General features: G+C 38.3%; 1 protein-coding gene and 1 non-coding gene across 7 annotated transcripts in view; one reads left to right on the top strand and one right to left on the bottom strand.

Annotated features, from left to right (window-relative positions):
* Positions 1-26,860, bottom strand: part of ZRANB3 (zinc finger RANBP2-type containing 3) — a 280,181-nt gene that overhangs the window by 240,729 nt on the left and 12,592 nt on the right. For all 6 annotated transcript variants that reach the window (XM_068545216.1, XM_068545215.1, XM_068545218.1 and 3 more), the window contains one exon: positions 10,286-10,453. In XM_068545216.1, the coding sequence (XP_068401317.1) occupies positions 10,286-10,446 (161 nt within the window). In that variant the 5' untranslated portion in view covers positions 10,447-10,453. The remainder of the gene's footprint in view (positions 1-10,285; positions 10,454-26,860) is intronic.
* Positions 19,862-19,964, top strand: LOC137765587 (U6 spliceosomal RNA). The gene has a single exon (XR_011074231.1). It is a non-coding gene; the product is annotated as a U6 spliceosomal RNA (small nuclear RNA).

Here is a 26,860-nt window from a genome sequence, read left to right as displayed (position 1 = left end):
CTTAAAAGCTTTTGCACAGCAAAGGAAACCATAAACAAGACCAAAAGACAACCATCAGAATGGGAGAAAATATTTGCAAATGAAGCAACTGACAAAGGATTAATCTCCAAGATTTACAAGCAGCTCATGCAGCTCAATAACAAAAAAACCAACAACCCAATCCAAAAATGGGCAGAAGACCTAAATAGACATTTCTCCAAAGAAGATATACAGATGGCCTACAGACACATGAAAGAATGCTCAACATCATTAATCATTAGAGAAATGCAAATCAAAACTACAATGAGATATCATCTCACACCGGTCAGAATGGCCATCATCAAAAAATCTAGAAACAATAAATGCTGGAGAGGGTGTGGAGGAAAGGGAACACTCTTGCACTGTTGGTGGGAATGTAAATTGATACAGCCACTATGGAGAACAGTATGGAGGTTCCTGAAAAAACTACAAATAGAACTACCATACGACCCAGCAATCCCAATACTGGGCATATACCCTGAGAAAACCATAGTTCAAAAAGAGTCATGTACCAAAATGTTCATTGCAGCTCTATTTACAATAGCCAGGACATGGAAGCAACCTAAATGTCCATCGACAGATGAATGGATAAAGAAGATGTGGCACATATATACAATGGAATATTACTCAGCCATAAAAAGAAATGAAATGGAGGTATTTGTAATGAGGTGGATGGAGTTAGAGTCTGTCATACAGAGTGAAGTAAGTCAGAAAGAGAAAAACAAATACAGTATGCTAACACATATATACGGAATCTAAGGAAAAAAAAAAAAAAGCCATGAAGAACCTAGTGGCAAGACGGGAATAAAGACACAGACCTACTAGAGAATGGACTTGAGGATATGGGGAGGGGGTGGGGTGAGATGTGACAGGGTAAGAGAGTGTCATGGACATATATACACTACCAAATGTAAAATAGATAACTAGTGGGAAGCAGCCGCATAGCACAGGGAGATCAGCTCGGTGCTTTGTGACCACCTAGAGGGGTGGGATGGGGAGGGTGGGGGGGAGGGAGATGCAAGAGGGAAGAGAAATGGGAACATATTGTATATGTATAACTGACTCACTTTGTTATAAAGCAGAAGCTAACACACCATTGTAAGGCAATTATACTTCAATAAAGATGTTTAAAAAAAAAAAACACAAATGCTAAAACTATAAAACTTCCAGTATAAAACATAAGAGACCATATTTGTGATTGTGGGGTAAAAAAGACTTATTGGTGACAACATAAAAAGCACTACCATATAAGAACAACTGGATTAACTAGATTTTATCAAAATTCTAAAATTCTGTTGATCAAAGGATAATGTGAAGAAAAGTAAAAGGCAAGTTATAGACTGCCACATGTATGTGGCATAGGTGTTTTACGCAAAGTATAAGAAAAACTCCTTCAAATCAGAGGTAAAAAGACAACAACTGGGAATTCCCTGGCAGTCCAGTGGTTAGGACTCAGTGCTTTCACTGCCACAGCCCAGGTTCAATCTCTGGTCGGGGAACTAAGATCCCACAAGCCATGCAGTGAGGCCAAAAAAAAAAAAAGAAGACAACAACTAAAACATGGGTAAAACATTAATATAAGATATAACTATCTCATATAGCTAGACAGCCAATAAGCACAGGGAAAGATGCCAACATCATTAGTCATTAGGAAAACACAAATTAAAATACAATGAGCTACCACATGAAGATCCATTAATTTTGAATGGCTAAAACGATATAGGCTGAGACTTCAAGCACCGAGAACTCTCATATATTGCTGATGGGGTGGAAAAAAAGTTGGGCAGTTTTCTTACAAAGTTAAACAGATACCTACCCTAAAATCTAGCAGGAGAAAGCATGTCCACAAAAGGACTTGTTCAAGAATGTTAATACCATCTTTATTCATAAGACTCCTAAACTAGAACCAACCCAAACGTCTGTCACCAAGTGAATGAATAAAATAACTGTCCTACAATCAGAGATCAAAAAAATGCATACGAATCTCAAAAACATGTTGAACAAGAGAAGTCAGACACACATAAATTATATGATTTCCATTCATACCAAGTTCCAAAAAAGACAAACGTAAGCTATGGTACAGTAAGGGATTATAACTCATTCAATATATAGGATTCCATGAGCCCATACTGAGGAGGGACGGACAGATGGATGGGCAGAGAGAGAGAGAGAAAGAGATTGTTGGGCAGAGGAGGGCTCTTCCTTAGAGTAGAATGCCAGTCAATAAATCAACATTTTAACAACTACATGGCAAAAATTATTTTAAGCAAGAATCATCTATGGATGCAAATCCAAGAGGAAAAAAATCGAATAAGTAGAAGCATATTTGCATGATCTTAACATCTCATGTTAGTTGTTTGTTAAATAGGAAACAATTGAGCGAGGGAAAAATAGTAACTATATATATGGTAGAGAAACTACAACACTTTGACTAGCAATCCAAATTAATACCACCAGTGAGGGGCTGACAGATACAGTGTGCCTTCAAAAGCAATATCCTGACAAGGACAGGACCTTGATCTCACTTATGTACCAATCCAGAAAGGACTAATCTAAATCCTGTCATGAGAAAACATTGAAGAAATTGAGACACATTCTATAAAATAAACAGGTCTATATTCTTTAAAAAAAAAAATACTAATGTCATGAAAGGCTGTGGAACTGTCCTACAATAAAGGAAAGAAAGAGCTATCACTAAATGCAAAAGCTGATCTGGGACTGGATCTTTGCGCTAAAAGAAAAAAAATGCTATAAGGATATTATTGGTACAATTGACAACAGATATGTAGATTAAAGAATTGCATAGAAGTTAAATTTCCTGAATTCGATTATGTACTGTGGCTACATTAGAGAATACCTTTGTTCTTAAAAAATACACATTATATTGAAATATTGTAGGTTAAAGGAGCATGATACATGTAACCTACCCTCAAGTGATTCAGAAAAAAAAAACACTAACATGCGTGTGTATGTGTAGAGAGAGACAAAGAAAGAGACAGAGGGAGAGGGAGAGAGAATAAAAAAGTAAAGGAACCCCAATGTTCATTGCAGCAGTGTTTACAATAGCCAAGACATGGAAGCAACCTAAATATCCATCGACAGAGGAATGGATAAAGAAGATGTGGTACATATACACAATGGAATACTACTCAGCCATTAATGCCATTTGCAGCAACATGGATGGATCTAGCGATTGTGATACTGAGTGAAGTAAGTCAGACAGAGAACGAGAAGTACAGTGTGATATTACTAACATGCGGAACCTAAAAAGAAATGATACAAATGAATTTATTTACAAAACAGAAACAGAGTCACAAACTTAAGAACGAACTTATGGTTGGGTTGGGGGGAAGGGTTAGGGAGTTTGGGACTGACATGTACACACTGCTATATTTAAAATGGATAACCAACAAGGATCTACTGTATAGCACAGGGAACTCTGCTCAATATTATGTAACAACCTAAATGGGAAAAGAATTTGAAAAGGAATAGATACAAGTATATGTATAATTGAATCACTTTGCTGTACACCTGAAACTATCACAACATTGTTAATCAACTATACTTCAATATAAAATAAAAAGTTAAAAAAAAGGTAAAGGAAAAGTGGCAAAATGTTTAAAATTAAACTAGATAAAAGGTATATGAAAGCTATTTCTATACTTTTCTTAATAACTTCTCTATAAGTTAAAATTATTTCAAAGTAAAAAGTTAAAAAATATTGAGAGGGACTTCCCTGGTGGTGCAGTGGTTAAGAATCTGCCTGCCAATGCAGGGGACACGGGTTCGAGCCCTGGTCCGGGAAGATCCCACATGTCGCGGAGCAACTAAGCTTGTGTGCCACAACTACTGAGCCTGCGTTCTAGAGTCTGCCAGCCACAACTACTGAGCCCACGTGCTACAACTACTGAAGCCCATGTGCCTAGAGCCCGTGCTCAACAAGAGAAGCCACTGCAATGAGAAAACCCGCACACCACAAGGAAGAGTTGCCCCCACTCGCCACAACTAGAGAAAGTCCGCAAGCAGCAATGAAGATCCAACGCAGCCAAAAATAAATAAATAAGTAAATAAAATAATTTTTTTTTAAAAAATTAAGAGAATATCAGGTAACTAATACAAAAAATACATTCTGGTGACAGACATCAGATCAGTGGTTGCCTCATTCAGGGGAAGGAGTTGACTAAAGAGAGGCCTATTCTGGGTGATGGAAGTATTCTATATCTGACATGTTTGAAAACACAGAAGTATACATATATCAGAATTCACTGAACTGTACAGCTAAAATCTGTGCATTTTACTGAATTTAATTATACCTAAAATTTTTTAAAAGCCAATAAGGAAACTTTAGGTTTGGAATCGGGAGAAAATTAATGATCAAAATTCATAATCATAAGCCTACCTAAAAATGAATTTGATACTGCCTATGTGACCTGGAAAACCTTAAACCAAAGACTTAACTTTGTAAGTCCTTCCTAAAAGAATCTACCCACTATTTAGGTTTCTCAAAATTCCCAGAGATTAAGATTACCTAATTATTAAAACAAAAATTTTTTAAATTAGCAAATACATTGGGAAATAAGCTATCATGAACAACAATAACAACAAAAGGTAAAATTAGCCTCCAAAACACTTCAGATATGTAAAATGAGTATATTCTAGATATTTACAGAAATAAGAGATGGAATTAAAACATGGCAAGAAACAAGATACCAACAACATAACAAGGCAGATAGAAACTGGATATTCTAGGGCTTAAAAATGCACTATCTGACATTAAGAACAGAAAATAAAATGTTCCTATTCTCCAATTTCAAGAAAGGAACGGACTGACTGTTCTTTGACATTAGTCGGCTAATCTCTAAACTACAGTCTGAAATTCAGCAAGTCATTAAACACTCCTGCTTTTTACAGTCTACAGACTTCCCCCCAAACCAGATACAATACTAACTCTTTGCTTTGTTTGGAGAGCCATGTCTAAGGAGCACAGTTCTCCCTTGCTTATTTAGCAAGTAATAAATTCAACTTTTTGTTTCAGACTTTTTTTTTTTTTGTCCATGCCACAGGGCTTCCAGGATCTTAGTTCCCCAACCAGAGACTGAACCCCAGCCCTTAGCAGTGAAAGCGCAGAGTCCTTAACCAAGGGACCGCCAGGGAATTCCCTGTGTCAGACATACTGTGTGGGTTTTGGTTTCAGATATTTTGAGTGATGGTCTCTTCCTTAAGAGAATTCAATAGATTAACTTACAGCAAAAGAGAGTATTAGTTAACAAGAATATGGATAAACAAAAATATCCAACTGAAGCAGAGAAATTTAAAATAAGAAAATACAAAAAAAGAAGATAAGAGATATATGGGACACTGAGAAAAGGTCTAACAGAGGTATAACTGGAGGCAAGGAGTATTAAGAATGAGCAAAAATAACAGTTGAAGAGAAAACAACTGAGAATTATCCACAACTAATGAATGATATCAGCCCACAGATTAAGAAGTATAAATGCAAAGAAAACCACACTTAGGCACATCATAGTAAAATTTTGGATAGCTGAACAAAGAGAAAACCTTAAAATCAGCAGGGGGCGGGGAGAAGACCATTTATAACAGCACCAAAAATATTAAATACCTAGGAATAAATTTAATGATATATGTGAAAGAACTATATATTGAAAATTACAAAAAATTTACTGAAAAAGAAATAAGGGAAAGAATAATTGAGATGAAGTAAATGGAGGGCAATTAAAGAAATGGAAGAATAGGACTTCCCTGGTGGTGCAGTGTTTAAGAATCCACCTGCCAATGCAGGGGACATGGGTTCGAGCCCTGGTCTGGGAAGATCCCACATGCCACGGAGCAACTAAGCCTGTGTGCCACAACTACTGAGCCTGTGCTCTAGAGCCCGTGAGCCACAACTACTGAAGTCCGCATGCCTAGAGCCCGTGCTCCACAACAAGAGAAGCCACTGCAATGAGAAGCCTGCGCACCGCAATGAAGAGTAGCCCCCGCTCACCACAAGTAGAGAAAGCCCTCACACAGCAACAAAGACCCAATGCAGCCAAAAAATAAATAAATAAATTGTGATGGTTCAAGTATATTCCATATACAAAAGTAAATAAATAAATATAACCAATCAATCCACCATCACCTCTACCTTATAACATATACAAAAATCAATTCCAAGTTGATTGTAGGGAATTCCCTGGCGGACTGGTGGTTAGGAATCCGTGCTTTCACTGTCAGGGGCTCGGGTTCAATCCTTGTCAAGGAACTAAGATCCCGCAAGCCACAAGGCCAAACAAACAAGCAAACAAAAAACCCAAATAGATTGTAGATCTAAATGTAAAAAAGAGACAAAAAAGTTTTTAGAAGAAAACACAGGAAATTATCTTCACAACCTTGTAACAGACAAAGATTTCTTAAATAGGATGCAAAAAGTGTCAGCCACAAAAGACAATACCAATAAAGAATATTTAATAGAACATTAAATTTGAGAATGTCTGCTTATCAAAAGGCATAATTAAGAGAGTGAAAAGGCAAGCCATAGCCTGAGAAAAATCATTTGCAACACAGATACAAAAGACTCATCCAGAATATAAATCTGATAAGTCTCTACAAAATGATAAGAAAAAGGCAAGCAGATAACCCAGGAGAAAAATGGATAAGACATGAACAAGCACTTAACATAAGAGGATATCCAAACGGCTAATAAGCATACGAAAAGGTGTTAAGCTTCATTTGTCATCAGAAAAATGTACATGAAAATTCAATGGATATCACTATATTCCTATAAGAATACCTAAAATGACACTAAAGATAAGCAATATGAGGTACTGGTGAGGCTGTGGTACAAATGGAACTCTTATCCACTGTTGACACAAGTATAAATTGGTTAAATCACTTTGAAAAATGTTTGGCCAAGTTATGGGTTGAACTGTGTCCCCCAAAATTCATATGTTGAAGTCTTAGCTCCAGTCCCTCAGAAAGTGACCTCATTTGGAAATAGGGTCATTGCTGATGTAATCAGTAATTAAGTCATTAGGGTGGGCCTGAATCCAATATGACTGATGTCCTTATATGAAGGGAAATTTTTGACACAAATAGAGGGAAGATGATGTGAAAAGACATTGGAAGAAGATATGCATCTAAAAGCCAAGGAGAGAGAACTGGAACAGATCCTTCCCTCACAGTCCTGAGAAGGAATCAACTCCGCCAACACCTTGATTTTGGAATTCTAGCCTCAAGAACCGTTAGACAATAAATTTCAGTTGTTCAACCCACCCAGTTATGGTACTTCGTTATGACATCCCTGACAAACTAACAGAGGCAGCATCTACTTAGTGGAATATATGCATATTTATGACCAATGATTCCTCTTCTTGGTATATGCACAACAGAAATGTGTATTTACGTTTACCAAAAGAATTGTCTAAGAATGTTCATAGCATTGCTATTTTTAAGAGCTCCAAACTAGAAACAACCCAAGTGCTCATCAACAGTAGAATGAATAAATAAATTATGGTACATTTACACAATGGAATTTTATATAGCAATGAGAATGAACCAATTACAACTACATGCGACACTATGGAAGGATCTCGCAATGATGTTGAATGAGAAAACTCAGACACAAAAGAGTACATACGGGGCTTCCCTGGTGGCACAGTGGTTAAGAATCTGTCTGCCAATGCAGGGGACATGGGTTCAAGCCTGGTCTGGGACGGTCCCACATGCCACGGAGCAACAAGCCCGTGCGCCACAACTACTGAGCCCGCGTGCCTAGAGCCTGAGCTCCACAACAAGAGAAGCCACCGCAATGAGAAGCCTGCGCACCGCAACAAAGAGTAGCCCCCGCTCGCCACAACGAACACCCAACGCAGCCAAAAATAAATAAATTAAATAAATAAATTTAAAAATGAGTACATATGGATGATTACAATTAACATAGTTGAACATGTAAAAGTAATCTGTGGTGTGAGAAGTCAGGATAGTGGTTACCTTTGGAAAGGAGGGAGGCAGTAGTGATTGGGAGAAGGCAAAAGGAAGGTTTCTGGGATGCAGGTAACGTTCTATTTCTTGATTGTGGTGATGGCTATATGGTGAAAATTCTTCAAGTTATATGCTTATGATCTGCACTCACTTCTCCATATATGTTACTCATCACTAAAAAAAGTTCTTTAAAGCTGAATATGTGAGTTAACAGATTAGAAAAGCTGAATCATAAACTATAAGAGAAATCTTAAGAACAGCCATAGCGATTTCCCTGGTGGTCCAATGGCTAAGACTCCGAGCTCCCAATGCAGGGTACCCAAGTTCGATCCCTGGTCAGGGAACTAGATCCCACAGGTCTCAACTAAAGATCCCACATGCCACAACTAAAAGATCCCACACGTGGCAACAAAGCTCCCATGTGCCGCAACTAAGACCCAGCACAGCCAAATAAATAAATAAAATAAATAAATATTTATTGGGTTGGCCAAAAAGTTCGTTTGGGTTTTTCTGTAACATCTTGCAGAAAAACCCGAACAAACTTTTTGGTCAACCCCATTTAAAACAACAACAACAACAAAACAGCCATAATGTAGCCCAGATAGACACAGAAAATATGAGACATTAATGGAAGCATAGGATAAAGTGAAATGGTCAAGTATAAGTCTAATTGGAGTAGCAGAAGAAGATAATAAAAAGAATGGGTAAGAATCAATATTTGAAGAGTGAGAATTTCCCGGAATCAACATGGCACAAATCTCAGATTAAAAACATACAATAATCTCAAGCAGGATAAATAAAAAGAAAACCATATAGAATAAATTATAGCAAAACAGCAGAACTCCAAAGACAAAGAGAAAATCTTAAAATCAGATAGAGATAAAAGATGATTTACAAAGATATGAAAATTAGACTGATTCTTTTTTTTTTTAATTTTCAAACTCACATAAAAGCCAAAAAGAATAATACAAGGAGCACATTTGTACCACTCAAGTGTTCACACTGTTAATATTTTGGCCGACCCCCTCAAAGTTTCTCTAAACATATACATGCCTTTCCCTTTTGGGAAAACGTAGAAAATAGGCTGTAGATAGCAGGATTCTTCATCCCCCAATTCTTTATCATGCATTTCCCAGGAACAAGAACATTCTTATATTCAACTATAACACCATTACCACATCTAAGGTAATCAACATTAATTCAATAACAGCACTCTAATAGAGTCCAGATGAAGTTTTCCCAGTTAACCCAAAAGTGTCCTTTAAAGCTTTTCTTTTTACTTATTCAGGATCTAATCAAGGTTTATGCATTACTTTCAGTTGTTCTAGTTCTTAGGTTGCTTCTCAACTTAGAACATTCCCACCACTTCCCTTGGTTCTCCATGACATTTAATCACGTGAAGACATCAGGTCAGCTGTCCTGAAAAAATGTCCCACATGCTGAACTGGTTTGACTGTTTCCTCAGGACTTTCAGGTCAAGTATTTCCAGGAAGAACACCACGTAAGAATGTTATACACTGGGACTTCCCTGGTGGCACAGTGGTTGAGAGTCCACCTGCCAATGCAGGGGACACGGGTTTGATCCCTGGTCCGGGAGGATCCCACTTGCCGTGTAGCAGCTAGGCCCATGCGCCACAACTACTGAGCCTGTGCTTTAGAGCCCTCGAGCCACAACTACTGAGCCTGCATGCCATAACTACTTAAACCCACATGCCTAGAGCCTGTGCTCCGCAACAAGAAAAGCCACCGCAATGAGAGGCACGCGCACCGCTGGCGGCAACTAGAGAAAGCCCGCACGCAGCAACAAAGACCCAACACAGCCAAAAATAAATAAATAAAATAAATAAATTTAAAAAAAAGAAAGTTATAAACCTCCTGTGTACCACATTATGCCGGTATCTGTACCATTATCAGAGATACCAACCTTGACCATTTTGTGTAATTTTTCTCTTTGTAATCAATAAGTCACCTGCAGGGTAATATTTTGAGACTCGAGAGCACACTTTTTAATGGCATCTATGGAAGCCAGAAGACAGCAGAATACAGTCTTCGGGGTGCTAAGAAAAAAATGGCTATTAAAGTAGAGCTGTATTGTTAACTAAAGTATCATTCAAGAATGAAGGCAAAATAAAATATATCCTGAAGTTATTATTTCATGATCTAGTAAAAAAAAAAATTAACGGGAAGACTATGTATACACAAAAAGAATTTTTTTCACTAAGCTTTGTTTTTTTATACACTTGCCAGGGATTTAGTATTTTAGCATGTCTTGAAAAAAGTACCTTACCTGCCGTCTCTTCTCAAGGCAAAAGTGATGCCATCTTTCTGGAAGGGAAGCAGCTTTGCTCTTAGTTTGTCAGGCAAAAAATCCAGCTGTTTATAAGATTCACTTGTCAAACAAGAAATCTGAGGTGTAAGAGACTTTTTTATGTCATGACCTCTGGGCATGATGATCCTAAAAACAAAAAAATCACAAGAGGGAGGGGTGGGGGAAATAGATATTACTAAGTGTATTAGAGAATTAAACGTAAATAATAATATGAAAGCACTTATCAATAGCCTTGACATACTAGATACAAATTGGTTAAATCATGTTCCCAGAATAAGCTATTAAGAAAATTCAAAGCACTGAGTCCAAAAGCAATTACTTAATGCACTAACAACCAGCATACTCTATTTCATTTGTATTTCTAATTGAGCCATGACGTAGCCATACCCGTTTTAAGCAATAAATGTATTATTAAAAAGTTATAAATCAACTAGATTTTTACAAACTAAATAATTTTTAAAATAGGGATGAATTTGTTACAGAAAGATGAATTCTTTTATAATTAATCATTTTATAGGTGTTCATTTTCATACTATACTAGATTTTCTAAGAATGAGGTTAAATTGCATTAAAAAATTTTTTTTAAACACAAAGACATCAACTCTAAATTTATAATAATTAAATTAGCTTAATATTATTGAATGAGATTGATTTTTAAATATTAAAATGAATTCTTTAATCACTTGAATCAACAGTATAAACTCTGCCTGATTGACATATATACACTAATATGTATAAAATAGATAACTAATAAGGACATGCGGTATTAAAAAATAATAATAAAATTCAAAAAGAAATATAAAATAAAATTCAAAAAGAAATAAACTCTGCCTGATTAGCACTTTCCTCACCAGTGGCTTTTCACAGTTATAATTTTAATTTTCCACCACATAAAAATTTCATATATCAGTAAATTCTTAGAACGCTGCAAGGAAAAAAGTCCTATTAAATCACTGAACTATAAAGCTTCTCTAATAAAAACACTTCATATTTAGATTGAACCATTCATCTGTTTATATATAATCTCATTTCATTTTTAAAACAAATTTGCTTTAATTCTCAATTATTTGCAGACTTACAAAACTTTAGCCTCCCTCTCCCCTAAAAAAGTAATAAACCTGTGTACAATGTTTAAGAATCTCAAGAATTCAACAAGTATTTATTAATAACAAATAAGTACTACACACCACGATCTAGAGAACCAAGGATTACACCCCCACAGAACCTACATTCTTGAGGGGGAGACTGAAAATAAACAAAAAAGTAAACAAGATTAATTACAGTATAGTACAAGTATTATGAAGAAACTTAAGAGGGTAATGGCCACTTTAGGCAGGATGACCAGGTAAGGCCACTCTTAGGTGATACTTGGTCTTGGTCTACAGTCTAAAGGATGTGAAAGAACCAGTCAGGTTCAAAGTTGATAGAAGAGCACTCCAGGCAAACAGCATAAGTGAAAAGACCCTGAGTTGAGAAAAGGCTTAGTGTTTTCTAGAAACAGAGAAGAGGTCAATGTGGTTAGACCAATGAAGAGAATGATATGAGATGAAGTTACTGAGATAACCAAGAGTCAGATCATAGAAGTCCTTGATAAGGACTTTGGATTCCACTTTAAGAATGAAGGGAAGCCAAAGGAGAGGTGCTGTCAAATACACTATTAGGCAGATGTAGCTATTTAAATTTAACTAAATTAAAAATTCAGTTCCTCAGTTCCTCCATCAACCATGTTACAAGTGCTCAATAGGCACATATGGCTAGTGGCTCTCATACTGAACGGTGCACACATAGAACATAGAACATTTCATCCTTCACAGAAAGTTGTACTGGATAGCAGTTACTGGAGAGTTTTAAGAAGGGGAGTGACACAATCTGACTTACATTCCAAAAACTACAAGAGGAGGACAAAGCTATCAATAGAAAGGCATGGGAAATGTTCCTATAGGACTTTGCCAGTCCACAAAGCCCCCACCGCCTCAATGGCAACTGGATTTAAGAGATGATTTATGACTCACACTTGTTGGATAAGGTCCTCATGAGCACCTATGAGTCAGCATCCCTAGCACCTTCTCAATAGCAATAATAAAACTCTGAGTAAAGAATAGAGAATGGGGGGAACTCCCTGGCAGTCCAGTGATTAGGACTCTGTGCTTCCAATGCAGGGGGCACAGGTTCGAACCTTGGTCGGGGAACTAAGATCCCGCAAGCTGTGCAGTGTGGCCAAAAAATTTTTTAAAAGAGAGAGAGAATAGAGAATGGTTCAAAAGGGGGAAAGTATGAAAGCAAGAAACCTATTATCATGCTGCAACAGACATAGCAAAAATCATCTTTAGCAGTGGAACTGGATTTAGGAAATGTCTCAGAGGTACAGCAAGCAGGACTTGCTGGGCTTCCCTGGTGGCACAGTGGTTGAGAATCTGCCTGCCAATGCAGGGGACACGGGTTCGAGCCCTGGTCTGGGAAGATCCCACATGCCACGGAGCAACTAAGCCCGTGAGCCACAACTACTGAGCCTGCGCGTCTGGAGCCTGTGCTCCGCAACAAGAGAGGCCGCGATGGTGAGAGGCCCACGCACCGTGATGAAGAGTGGTCCCCACTTGCCGCAACTAGAGAAAGCCCTCACACAGAAATGAAGACTCAACACAGTCATAAATAAATAAATAAATAAATAAAAGAACGTGAATTTCTAAAAAAAAAAAAAAAAAAAAGGAAACGAAAAAGATTATCATACTGGATTTTAAGATTAGTATCTGTATGCTGCTTTAGAAAGACACATCTTAAATAGAAGGACTCATAAACATTTGATGTAAAAGAATGGAAAAAGACATATCATGCATACCAAAATAAACCTGGTATAGCTTTATTAACGTAAGATAGCATATGCTGAAGGCTAAAAAAAATTACTAAGACAAAGAAGAGCCCTTTATAATGATAAAAGATTTAATTTACTAGAATAAACACAGCCTCAAAGTATATAAATATACAAGTCAAAACATCCAGATATGGACTTCTCTGGTGGCGCAGTGGTTAAGAATCCGCCTGCCAATGCAGGGGACACGGGTTCGAGCCCTGGTCCAGGAAGATCCCACATGCTGCGAAGCAACTAAGCCCGTGTGTCACAACTACTGAGCCTGCGCCCTAGAGCCCGCAAGCCACAACTACTGAAGCCCACATGCCTAGAGCCTGTGCTGCGCGACAAGAGAAGCCAGCACAATGAGAAGCCCACGCACCACAATGAAGACCCAACACAGCCAAAAATAAAAAAATAAAAATAAATAAAATTTTAAAAATGATAGAGGTTAATATAAATTTTAAAAAGAAGTTATAAAAGAAAAATTTGACAGAAACAAAGAACAGCCAAATCTATAACTATAGTGAGCCATTTTAATGCATCTCTCTCAGCAATTGATTATACAAGCAGATTAAAAATCTATAAGTTATGGAAAATTAAAGAACACAATAAACAAACTTGAGTCATTTGGTGTAATGACAGAAATATTATTTTCAAGCTCATTCTACGAAGCTAGACTAAACTTCGTAAGACAAGCACATTGCAAGAAAAAATATAAACAAGACATTTTCTCATGTTCATCAGTTAAAAAACAATTAGAGGGCTTCCCTGGTGGCACAGTGGTTAAGAATCCGCCTGCCAATGCGGGAGACACGGGTTTGAGCCCTGGTCCGGGAAGATCCCACGTGCCGCGGAGCAACTAAGCCCATGCGCCACAACTACTGAGCCTCTGCTCTAGAGCCCACGAGCCACAACTACTGATCCCATGTGCCACAACTACTGAAGCCCACGCACCTAGAGCCCAGTGCTCCGCAACAAGACAAGCCACCGCAATGAGAAGTCCGCGCACTGCAACGAAGAGTAGTCCCTGCTTGCCGCAAGTAGAGAAAGCCCATGCACAGCAACAAAGACCCAATGCAGCCAAAAATAAAAATTAATTAATTAATTAACTTAAAAAAAAACCCAAAAAAACAATTAGCAAACCTAATACATCAGTAAATTAAAAGAGTAAAATATCAAGACTAAAATGGGCTTATTTTAGGAATGCAAAGGCAAGTTCAACTTTTAAAGCTTAAAATTCATGTAGAAATGCAAGGGTCCCAGAATAGCCAAAACAATCTTGAAAAAGTATAGTCGGAGGACTTATACTTCCTGGTTGTAAAACTTGCTATGAAGCCACATAATGAAAACAGTGTAGTATTAGCATAATGATAGACAGACAGATCAATGGAATAGAATTGAGAGTCCATAAATAAACACTTAACAGTCAGTTGATTTTTGAGGAGGGTGTCAAAACAATTCAATAGGAAATGAAAAACTTTTTTCAAGAAATAGTGCTGGGAGAACTAGATATCCACATATAAAAGAGTGAAATCAGACCTTTAACTCACACCATACACAAAATAACTCAAAATGATCAAGGACTAAAACATAAGGGCTAAAATTTTTTTAAAAACTATTAAAAGAAAGCATAAAAGTAAATGTTGGTGACCAATGGTTTCTTAGACACAATGCCAAAAATAAAAGCATCAAAAGAAAAAATAGATAAATTGGACTTCACCAAAATTAAAAACTTTAGTGCTGCAAATAATACCATCAAGAAAGGGAGGGCAATCCACAGAAATGGAGAAAATATGTGCAAAGTATATCTGACAGGAGACTTGTATCAAGAATATACAAAGAACAATTACAACTCAATAATAAAAACAAAACTCAATTTAAAAATGCAAAAATGATCTGAATAGACATTTCTCTAAAGAAGATGTATAAATGGCCAATAAGCACACAGAAAAATGTTCAACATCATTAGTAATAAGGAAATTGCAAATAAGAACCACAATGAGATACCACTTTATACCCATTAGGAGGGCTAAAGTTAAAAAGACAGATAACAACAAGTTTTGGCAAAAGTGTGGAGGAATTAGAACCCTCAAACACTGCTTGTGGAAATGTATAAAAGTGTAACCGTTGTGAAAATCAATATGGTAGTTCATCAAATGTTAAACATAATTATCATAAGACCTGCAAATTCTACCCCTAGGTAAATGAATTTTTCTTTCACCCAAGAAAAATGAAAATATACATCCACACAAAAACTTGCATACAAATTTTCATAGCAGCATTATTCGTAATAGTTTAAAAAAATGAAAACAACACAAATGTCTATCAACTGATGAATTGATAAAGAAGATGTAGTATATCTATACAATGGAGTATTATTTGACAATAAAATGGAATAAAATACTGATACAGGGCTTCCCTGGTGGCGCAGTGGTTAAGAATCTGCCTGTCAGTGCAAGGGACACCGGTTCGAGCCCTGGCCCGGGAAGATCCCACATGCTGTGGAGCAACTAAGCCCGTGTGCCACAACTACCGAGCCTGCACTCTACAGCCCACAAGACACAACTACTGAGCCCATGCGCCACAACTACTGAAGCCTGAGTGCCTAGAGCCTATGCCCCACAACAAGAGAAGCCAAGACAATGAGGAGCCCGTGCACCACAACGAAGAGTAGCCCCCGCTTCCCACAACTAGAGAAAGCCTGCGCACAGCAATGAAGACCCAACACAGCCAAAAATAAAAACAAACAAATAAATAAATAAATTTATTACAAAAAAAATACTGATACATCCTACAACATGGATGAACATGAAAACATTATGCTAAGCGACAGAAGCCAGTCACAAAGAACCACATATTGTGTGATTCCATTTATATGAAAGGTCTAGACTAGGCAAATCCATAGAGACAGAAAGTAAATGAGTGGTTGTTTAGGGCTGGAGTCAGGGATATGGGGGGGTGGGGCGTGGAATAGAGGGGCAGAGACTAAAGAGCAACTGCTAATGAGTACTGGGTTTCTTTTTAGAGTGAAGAAAATGTTCTAAAATTAGATCATGATGATGGTTCTACAACTCTGTGAATATATCAAAACCCAAAGATTATGAAATGAATGAATTTTATGGTTTTATTTCCTGGTGAATTTTATCTCAATTAAACCGTTATTAAGATACATTGTAAAAACCTCAAGCAATGTAATTTTCAAGAATAATAAAATAAAGAAGAAAATTTAGATGGTAATCTTAAAAGTAGGGGGAAAATGCATTTGATAAAATTAAACATCAGTTCAGAGAAAAACCTCCCTGACAAAGGAAAAACAGAAGAGAATTTACTTCATATCATGAAAGGTTTTTACCAAAAACCTTCAGCAAACATCATACTTAATGTAAAATGTTGACAGCTTTCCTTGCAAGGTCAGAGAAGACACAAAAATGCCTACTATCTCAAATTTTATTTGACAGTGGAATCAGATCAGTTGAATAAGGCAAAAGGAAAGGAGAAAAAAATTTTTTTAATTTACAGATGACATAGGATTATGTACATAGAATAAAAATAATCTACTAGGAGTTTTATAAGCAAATTTAGTAAGGTTGATGAATACATGACCAATATACACAATCCACTATGTTCCTCTACATAGGCAAAATCAGAAAATAAAATATTAAAATTGATACCATTCTTGTGAACATCAAGAAATTCAAATATCAGAAATAAATCTAATAAAAGGATGTGCAAGACCTGTATATGGAAACTATAAAAGATTGAAAAAGAAGATCTAAAACAAAGAAGTGGTAACACTGTTACGAGATTGCAACTGATTATAATATCAACAAACACTTGAGATGATGTCATATGCCACTGAAACAACATGAACACCAACGAAAATAGGCTCAGTTTTTAATTCTGAAGGTGGCGAAAGAACTAATATTTCTGGAGTGTCTATTACGTGCCAAGAACTTGAACGTATGCTATCTCATGTAATCCTCCTAAGAACCCTATGAAATAAGTACTATGTTCCTGTTCATTAATGAATAAACTATGACATGGTAGATAAGAAAGCCAGGATTCAAATGCAAGTTTGTATGGCTACAAAGCCTGAAATGAAGCAAAGCCTCATCCAAAGATTTAAAACACAAACAAAATCAATCAATCAAACAATTCCTGTCCTGATGTACGCTTTTAGGAAGACAGAGTATACATACAGCCACTCGGAAAAATAGTTTGACAATTTCTTCAATAACTACACATGCAACTACCATATGACTCAGCAACAGTACTCTTGGGCATTTACCCTAGAGGAAACTTATGTCAACACATATGTCCACGCAGAAGCCTAAATATGAATGTTTACAGCAGTTTTATTCATTATTGTCAAAACCCGAACCAACCCAACTGGAATGGACCATTCCAAGGGGTGAATGGTTAAACAAACTGGTACATACATATCATGGAATACTGTTCAGCAATAAAAAGGCACAATTGATACATTCAACAATCTAGATGAATCTCCAGAGAATTATGCTGAGTGAAAAAGCCAATCTCAAAAGGTTACATTTGTGTGACTCCATTTATATAACATTCTTGAAATGACAAAATTGTAGAAAAGATTAGTAATTGCCAGGGGTTAAGGTAGGGAAGGAGAGAAGAGGTTGTGACTTTAAAAAGGCAACATGAGGGATCCCTGTGGGATGGAAATGTTCTCTATCTTGATGGTGTCAATATCCTGGTGGTGATATTGTGTTATAGTTTTACAAGACGTTACCATTGGGGCAAACTGGGTGAAGGGTACCCAGGATTGTACCTGCATTATTTCTTTGCATTATTTCTCACAACAGCATATGAATTTACAGTGATCTCAAAATTAAAACTTTAATTTTAAAAAATGGAAAAAGCAACACACTGGCTTAACCCATACCAATGAATCTAAAAGTTTTGGAAAATGAGGATCAAAAAGATAAAACTCCAAGAAGATCATGTAGCTAGTGGCAGAGGTAAGACATCTAACTGGGTCTTTGCTCCCTTTTTAACACAAGAATGCTCCATCTCTGCTTCAGGGCTAAATGCCAGTGAAAATATCTATTTTAAATAGTCAGAGGACTTCCCTGGTGGCGCAGTGGTTGGAAATACGCCCGCCAATGCAGGGAACACAGGTTCAAGCCCTGATCCGGGAAGATCCCACATGCCGTGGAGCAACTAAACCCGAGCACCACAACTACTGAGCCTGTGCTCTAGAGCCTGCAAACCACAACTACTGAAGCCTGGGCGCCACAACTACTGAAGCCCACACACCTAGAGCCTGTGCTCCGCAACAAGAGAAGCCACTGCAATGAGAAGCCCGCACACTGCAATGAAGAGTAGCCCCCGAATGCCAAAACTAGAGAATGCCCACGCGCAGCAATGAAGACCCAACACAGCCAAATATAAATTTTAAAAAAATTTTTTTAAAAAGTCAGAATATTGCCCTGTAAAGAATTACAGTTATAAAATAACCATTTAATGAATTTCATTCTTTCATGTATTCAATAAAAATATATTTGAGTGTTTACATGATACAGACATTGCACTAGGCTCTGGATGTATAATAACATAGAACACAGATGCAATTTTGAAGAAATACTATAGAAAATGTATTGATACTAGGTGTTGAGGGAACATGTAAGAGGAACTCAGTTTTCAAATTTGGGGGTTTGGAAGGTTTCTTAACATACAAATGCCCTGAACTGGAAGTAAAAGGAAGACAGCAGGAAGGAATTCTCAGTCTTCATCTTACTGGACCTACCAGGAAATCATTCCCTCCTCATTAAATCACTTTTTTTTTCAATTAGATTCTAGAACACCACAGCCTCATGGATTTTATCCTACATCATTCCTCCTCAGTCTAAACTTTCGCTGGATCTTCCTCATCTCCCTGTCCTCTTAGAGTGTACCAGGGCTCAGGTTTTAGTATCCTCTGCTCTATCCTTTAGAGATCTCATTAGTGTCATGGCTTTTAAATACTACCTCTATACCAATGACTCCCACATTTATATATGGAGATCACACCTCTCCTGAACTTCAGATTTGTTCGTATATTTAAACAGACATACCTACCTAGCAGTCTAATGGGCCTCTCAAACTTAATATGACCAAAATGAACTCCAGATCTTTCTCTCAAACCATATTCCATCCAGGGTCTCCCCCCTCCCGTCCTTCCAGTGGCTCACACCAACTCCTTGACTTCACTCTTTGTCTCATGCTGCACATCTAATCCATCAGCATCTCCTGTTGGCTCTACCAACAAAATATACCCAGAATCCCACCATTCCCTACCACCTCCACCTCTACCTCCTAATTGAAAAAGTAAGTCTGATCATATCACTTCTCAGAAGTCCTCAGTGGCTCCTGATTATACTGGAAAAAAGCTCTATTAATGGTTTATAAGCCCTTCTACAATCTGCCTATTACCTATTACCCTATTCCTATTACCTCTCTACCTCACTTTTTCCTTTCTGTCAAACTGATGTCCCTCCATGTTCCTGCTTAGGACTCCATACTAGCTGGTCCATCTACCTAAACCACTCTCCCTGCTCCCCCACTGCCCCCATATCTGCATAGCTACTTCCCTTTCTTCCTTCTAGTCTTTCCTGAAATGTCAATTTCTCAATGAACACTTAACTTGACCACCTTATTTAAAATTACAACTCTCATGCTTGCTTGGGCAGCACATACACTAACGTTAGAACAATACAGAGGACATTAGCATGGCCCTTGCACAAGGATGACACACAAATTCATAAAGTGTTACATATTTTTGAGAGAGAATTTTAAAGTAAATGTGGCAAAATATTAACAGTATTTGATTCTGAGTCAATGGCATATGGGAGTCCTTTGCACAATACTTGTGACCTTCTAATAAGTCTTAAGTTTTTTCAGAATAAAAGTTAAAAATTTTTAAAACAGAAGAGAATTGAACTCCCTTTTATATCTTCCCTGCTCTACTTTTTTTTTCCTGATAGCATTCATCAACTTGTAAAACACTATATAATTACATACTTATTATGGGTTTTGTTTATTGTCTGTCTCTCCCCACTAAGGCATAAGTTTCCTAAGAGCAGACATTTCTGTCTGTTTTGTTTCCTAGTGTATTCCATGCACCTAGAGCAGTACCTGGCACTATACACCCAATATTATTCGTAATATTAAAACTTCAAAGGACAGGGGACCATGATTAGACAGTCTAGAGGTAGAATAGTTCCTAGAGATGAAAAGTATAAGGTGGGACCACTGGAGTACATGGCTGAACCAGTGTGGAAATAAAGTTCACAGGAGATATGGCAGTCGAGGAACTAAGAAAGTAACATGTTGCATCAGCTGGGCTGTACATTCGAACGTAGAAGTCAGAATGTAGGTAGACAGAAAGACAGTAAGCCAAGTTCAAGTTATAGCAGGGAAAATGGGGACACAGTTTGCAAAGTGATTAAGATTAGAGGGGGTAGTTTATTATATATGGATGAAGGCCCCACATTAGGATATTAGGGTATTAGAATACCATAGAAAGTTCTAAGCTAGAAACGAGGCCTACTATGGAAAATTCTTCCTAATACATAGTAACAAGCAAATCTTCTGTTCAACTTAAAAACAAGTTCAGCTAATCTAGATAATTTATAAATTCATCCTAGTCAAACAAAAATTGTTAGTAGAAATGATCCTAATTACTATGGCAACTTAGCTACATGGACACAAGTAAATGTTGTAAAAATAAAATATCTTAAATCTTGGGTGACCTATGACAAAAGATTTGATTACTCACTCCTTCTCTTCTCCCATCCACTGATAATAGGAAGCAGGTGTTCAGAGGTGAGGGAGGAGGACTAGAAGCTAGTAACCCCAGTAAATACCTTTCCCAAGTTAAGTAAGTACAGACGTAACCAAGCATTAACATAAGTAATTCCAAGTTCCTTATTGGAAATACAAATTTAGCTTGAATAAATTGCTAGTTCCCACAAATGGTGAATATGGAGGTCTACTGGACACCTCTGCTCTGAAGTACATGGATCCAGAAACCACAAGTTACCGAACCAACCTTGGGTCCACATGCTGACATGCAGTAAAGCCAATCTACTGGCACCAGGTTGTGGTGAAGGAAAGCATGGCATTTACCGTAGGACATCAAGCAAGTAGTCCAGGGCAACTAGTGCTCAAAACACCTGAAATCCCCATGTGTTTCAGCAAAGCATTTTTAAAGGCACACTGAGGGAGGGGCATCCCAGGGCATGTGATCAGCTCATGTACAATTCTCTGATTGGTTGAGGTGAAGTAACAGGGCGGTGTCACAGGGGTTAACATTATCAATCCTTAGGCACCTATAGGCCTGGGGCTATGTGCTCATGGTCATCAAGTATTTAATTTCTTCCATTTGCTGGGGGTTTTAGCACCTGTAAAACCACTCAGGAAACATGTATCAGGCACTATTATCTAGATACTTCATAGAGGAGCTAAAGCAGAGGATATGGGGGAGCGGTCTGTCCCAGGAAGGCCCCATAGGGTCCTGCTCAGTTACACACAGACTAACAACAACAACAGTTTGATTATGAGTTTAAAAAGGTAGTCAATCGGGCTTCCCTGGTGGCACAGTGGTTGAGAATCTGCCTGCCAATGCAGGGGACGTGGGTTCGAGCCCTAGTCTGGGAAGATCCCACATGCCGTGGAGCAACTAGGCCCGTGAGCCACAACTACTGAGCCTGCGCGTCTGGAGCCTGTGCTCCGCAACAAGAGAGGCCACGACAGTGAGAGGCCCACGCACTGTGATGAAGAGTGGCCACCCACTTGCCACAACTAGAGAAAGCCCTCGCACAGAAATGAAGACCCAACACAGCCAAAAATAAATAAATTAATTAGTTAATTAAAAAAAAAAAGAATTAAAAAAAAAAAGGTAGTCAATGAAGGTGTCTCTTACCTACTCAAATATCTTCAGTGATTACACACAAAATCATATACTCAGTCTTAGAAACTATTCAGATTTGATCAGGACTTGTAAATGTACCTATTTCCTATCTTAACATACTTCATGCTTACATAACAGTATACACTCGGCTTACATGTTTTATCTGATATAGCTATATTTATGGAATGTCAGTCAGTAAGCTACAAACCAAATTTGATAAATTAAAATCACGTTTTGTTAGTAAAATTGAATATTCTAAAATGATAAAAGATCAATTTCAGTAAATTATAAAATTATATAATGTTTTAGAAATCACTAATGTGGCTTTAAAAAACCCTGCCATATCTAATATCTAATTATTTTAAAAGCAAGGACAGGCGGGTGGGGGGGTGGGATGAATTGGGAGACTGGGATTGACATATATACACTAATATGTATAAAATAGATAACTAATAAGAACCTGCTGGAGAGGGCAGACAACAGAAGCAAGAAGAACTACAATTCTGCAGCCTGTGGAAGGAAAACCACATTCACAGAAAGATAGACAAAATAAAAAGGCAGAGGACTTTGCACCAGATGAAGGAACAAGATAAAACCATAGAAAAACAACTAAATGAAGTGGACATAGGCAACCTTCCAGGAAAATAAATCAGAATAATGATAGTGAAGATGATCCAGGACCTCAGAAAAACAATGGAGGCAAAGACCGATAAGATGCAAGACATATTTTACAAAGACCTAGAAGAATTAAAGAACAAACACCTAGAAGAACTAAAGAACAAACAAAAAGAAATGAACAATACAATAACTGAAATGAAAACTACACTAGAAGGAATGAATAGCAGAATAACTGAGGCAGAAGAACGGATAAGTGACCTGGAAGACAGAATGGTGGAATTCACTGTTGTGGAACAGAATAATGGAAAAAGAAAGAAAAGAAATGAAGACAGCCTAAGAGACCTCTGGGACAACATTAAACGCAACAACATTCGCATTATAGGGGTCCCAGAAGAAGAGAGAGAGAAAGGACCAGAGAAAATATTTGAAGAGATTATAGTCGAAAACTTCCCTAACATGGGAAAGGAAATAGCCACCCAGGTCCAGAAAATGCAGAGAGCACCAGGCAGGATAAACCCAAGGAGAAATATGCCAAGACACATACTAATCAAATTGACAAAAATTAAAGACAAAGAAAAATTATTGAAAGCAACAAGGCAAAAATGACAACATACAAGGGAACTCCCATAAGGTAACAACTGATTACTCAGCAGAAACTCAACAAGCCAGAAGGGAGTGGCACGATACATTTAAAGTGATGAAAGGGAAGAACCTACAACCAAGATTATTCTACCCAGCAAGGATCTCATTCAGATTCGATGGGGAAATCAAAAGCTTTACAGTCAATCAAAAGCTAAGAGAATTCAGCACCACCAAACCAGCTCTACGAAAAATGCTAAAAGAACTTCTCTAAGTGGGAAACACAAGAGAAGAAAAGGACCTACAAAAACAAACCCATAACAATTAAGAAAATAGAAATAGGAACATACATATCTCAAGTGAACACGGAACATTCTCCAGGATAGATCACATCTTGGGTCACAAATAAAGCCTTGGTAAATTTAAGAAAACTGAAATTATGTCAAGCATCTTTTCCGACTACAATGCTATGAGATTAGAAATCAATAAGAGGGAAAAACACGTAAAAAACACAAACACATGGAGGCTAAACAATACGTTACTAAATAACCAAGAGATCACTGAAGAAATGAAAGAGGAAATCAAAAAATACCTAGAGACAAATTACAATGAAAACACGATGATCCAAAAACTATGGGATGCAGCAAAAGCAGTTCTAAGAGGGAAGTTTATAGCAATAAAAGGCTACCTCAAGAAACAAGAAAAATCTCAAACAAATAATCTAAACTTACACCTAAAGGAACTAGAGAAAAAAGAACAAAACCCAAAGTTAGTAGAAGGAAAGAAATCAAAGATCAGAGCAGAAATAAATGAAATAGAAACCAAAAAAAACAATAGCAAAGACCAACAAAACTAAAAGCTGGTTCTTTGAGAAGATAAACAAAATTGATAAACCTTTAGCCAGACTCATCAAGAAAAAGAGGGAGAGGACTCAAATCAATAAAATTAGAAATGAAAAAGGAGAAGTTACAACAGAGACAGCAGAAATACAAAGCATCATATGAGACTACTACAAGCAACTCCATGCCAATAAAATGGACAACCTAGAAGAAATGGACAAACTCTTAGAAAGGTATAACCTTCCAAGACTGAACCAGGAAGAAGTAGAAAATATGAACAGACCAATCAAAAGTAATGAAATTGAAAATGTGATTAAACGTCTTCCAGCAGAGGGAGCTTCAAGATGGCAGAAGAGTAAGACTTGGAGATCACCTTCCTCCCCACAAATACATCAGAAATACATCTACGTGTGGAACAACTCCCGCAGAACACCTACTGAATGCTGACAGAAGACCTCAGACCTCCCAAAAGGCAAGAAACTCCCCAGGTACCTGGGTAGGGCAAAAGAAAAAAGAAAAAACAGAGACAAAAGAATAGGGATGGGACATGCACCAATGGGAGGGAGCTGTGAAAGAAAAAGGTTTCCACACACTAGGAAAGCCCTTCGCAGGCGGAGACTGCAGGCGACAGAGGGGGGAAGCTTCGGAGCCACGGAGGAGAGCACAGCCACAGGGGTGCGGAGGGCAAAGCGGAGAGATTCCCGCACAGAGGATCAGTGCTGACCAGCACTCACCAACCCAAGAGGCTTGTCTGCTCACCTGCCGGGGCGGATGGTGGCTGGGAGCTGAGGCTCGGGCTTCGGAGGTCGGATCCCAGGGAGAAGACTGGGGTTGGCTGCATGAACACAGCTTGAAGGGGGCTAGTGCGCCACGGCTGGCAGGGAGGGAGTCCAGGAAAAGGTCTGAAACTGTCGAAGAGGAAAGAGACTTTTTCTTGCCTCTTTGTTTCCTGGTGCGCAAGGAGAGGGGATTAAGAGCGCTGCTTAAAGGAGCTCCAGGGACGGGCGCAAGCAGCAGCTATCAGCGCGGACCCCGGAGACGGGCATGAGAAGCTAAGGCTGCTGCTGCCGCCACCAAGGAGCCCGTGGGCAAACACAGGTCACTATCCACACCTCCCCTCCCAGGAGCCTGTGCAGCCCACCACTGCCAGGATCCCATGATCCAGGGACAACTTCCCCGGGAGAACACATGGCACGCCTCAAGCTGTTGCAACGTCACATTGGCCTCTGCCGCTGCAGGCTCGCCCTGCATCCGTACCCCTCCCTCCCCCCGGCCTGAGTGAGCCAGAGCCCCAGAATCAGCTGCTCCTTTAACCCTGTACTGTCTGAGAGAAGAACAGACGCCCTCAGGCGACCTACACGTAGAGGCGGGTCCAAATCCAAAGCTGAACCCCAGGAGCTGTGCGAACAAAGAAGAGAAGGGAAATCTCTCCCAGCAGCCTCAGAAGCAGCGGATTAAATCTCCACAGTCAACTTGATGTACCTGCATCTGTGGAATACCTGAAGAGACGACGAATCATCCCAAATTGAGGAGGTGGACTTCGGGAGCAATGGTATATATATATTTTTTTCCCTTTTTCTCTTTTTCTTTATGTGTATGTGTATGATTCTCTGTGTGATTTTGTCTGTATAGCTTTGCTTTTACCATTTGTCCTAGGGTTCTGTCTGTCCATTTTTTATTTGGTTAGTTTGTTTTTAAGTGTAGTTTTTAGCATTTGTTATCATTGGTGGATTTGTTTTTTGGTTTGGTTGTTCTCTTCTTTCTTTCTTTCTTTTTTTAATTTGTTTATTACTTAAAAGTTTTTTTTTAAATAATTATTTTTTCTTTTTAATTTTAACAACTTTATTTTATTTTACTTTATTTTATTTCATTTTATTTTATCTTTTTCTTTCTTTCTTTCTTTTTTCCCTTTTATTCTGAGCCGTGTGGAGGACAGGGTCGTGGTGCTCCAGCCAGGCATCAGGGCTGTGCCTCTGAGGTGGGAGACCCAACTTCAGGACACTGGTCCACAAGAGACCTCCCAGCTCCACATAATATCAAATGGTGAAAATCTCCCAGAGATCTCTATCTCAACGCCAAGACCCAGCTCCACTCAACGACCAGCAAGCTACACTGCAGGACACCCTATGCCAAACAACTAGCAACACAGGAACACAACCCATCCATTAGCAGAGAGGCTGCCTAAAATCATAATGAGGCCACAGAAACCCCAAAACACACCACCAGACGTGGACCTGCCCACCAGAAAGACAAGGTCCAGCCTCATCCACCAGAACACAGGCACTAGTCCCCTCCACCAGGAAGCCTACACAACCCACTGAACCAACCTTAGCCACTGGGGACAGACACCGAAAAGAACGGGAACTACGAACCTGCAGCCTGCGAAAAGGAAACCACAAACACAGTAAGTTAAGCAAAATGAGAAGACAGAGAAACACACAGCAGATGAAGGAGCAAGGAAAAAACCCACCAGACCTAACAAATGAAGAGGAATTAGGCAGTCTACCTGAAGAAGAATTCAGAATAATGATAATAAGGATGATACAAAATCTTGGAGATAGAATGGAGAAAATAAAAGAAACGTTTAACAAGGACCTAGAAGAACTAAAGAGCAAACAAACAGTGATGAACAACACAATAAATGAAATTAAAAATTCTCTTGAAGGGATCAATAGCAGAATAACTGAGGCAGAAGAACGGATAAGTGACCGGGAAGATAAAATAGTGGA

This window comes from Eschrichtius robustus, chromosome 5, assembly GCF_028021215.1.
Source record: "Eschrichtius robustus isolate mEscRob2 chromosome 5, mEscRob2.pri, whole genome shotgun sequence".
In the NCBI taxonomy this organism is placed as follows: Eukaryota; Metazoa; Chordata; class Mammalia; order Artiodactyla; family Eschrichtiidae; genus Eschrichtius; species Eschrichtius robustus.
The sequence above is the reverse complement of the archived record's forward strand: the minus strand, read 5'-3'. Positions and strand labels throughout refer to the sequence as shown.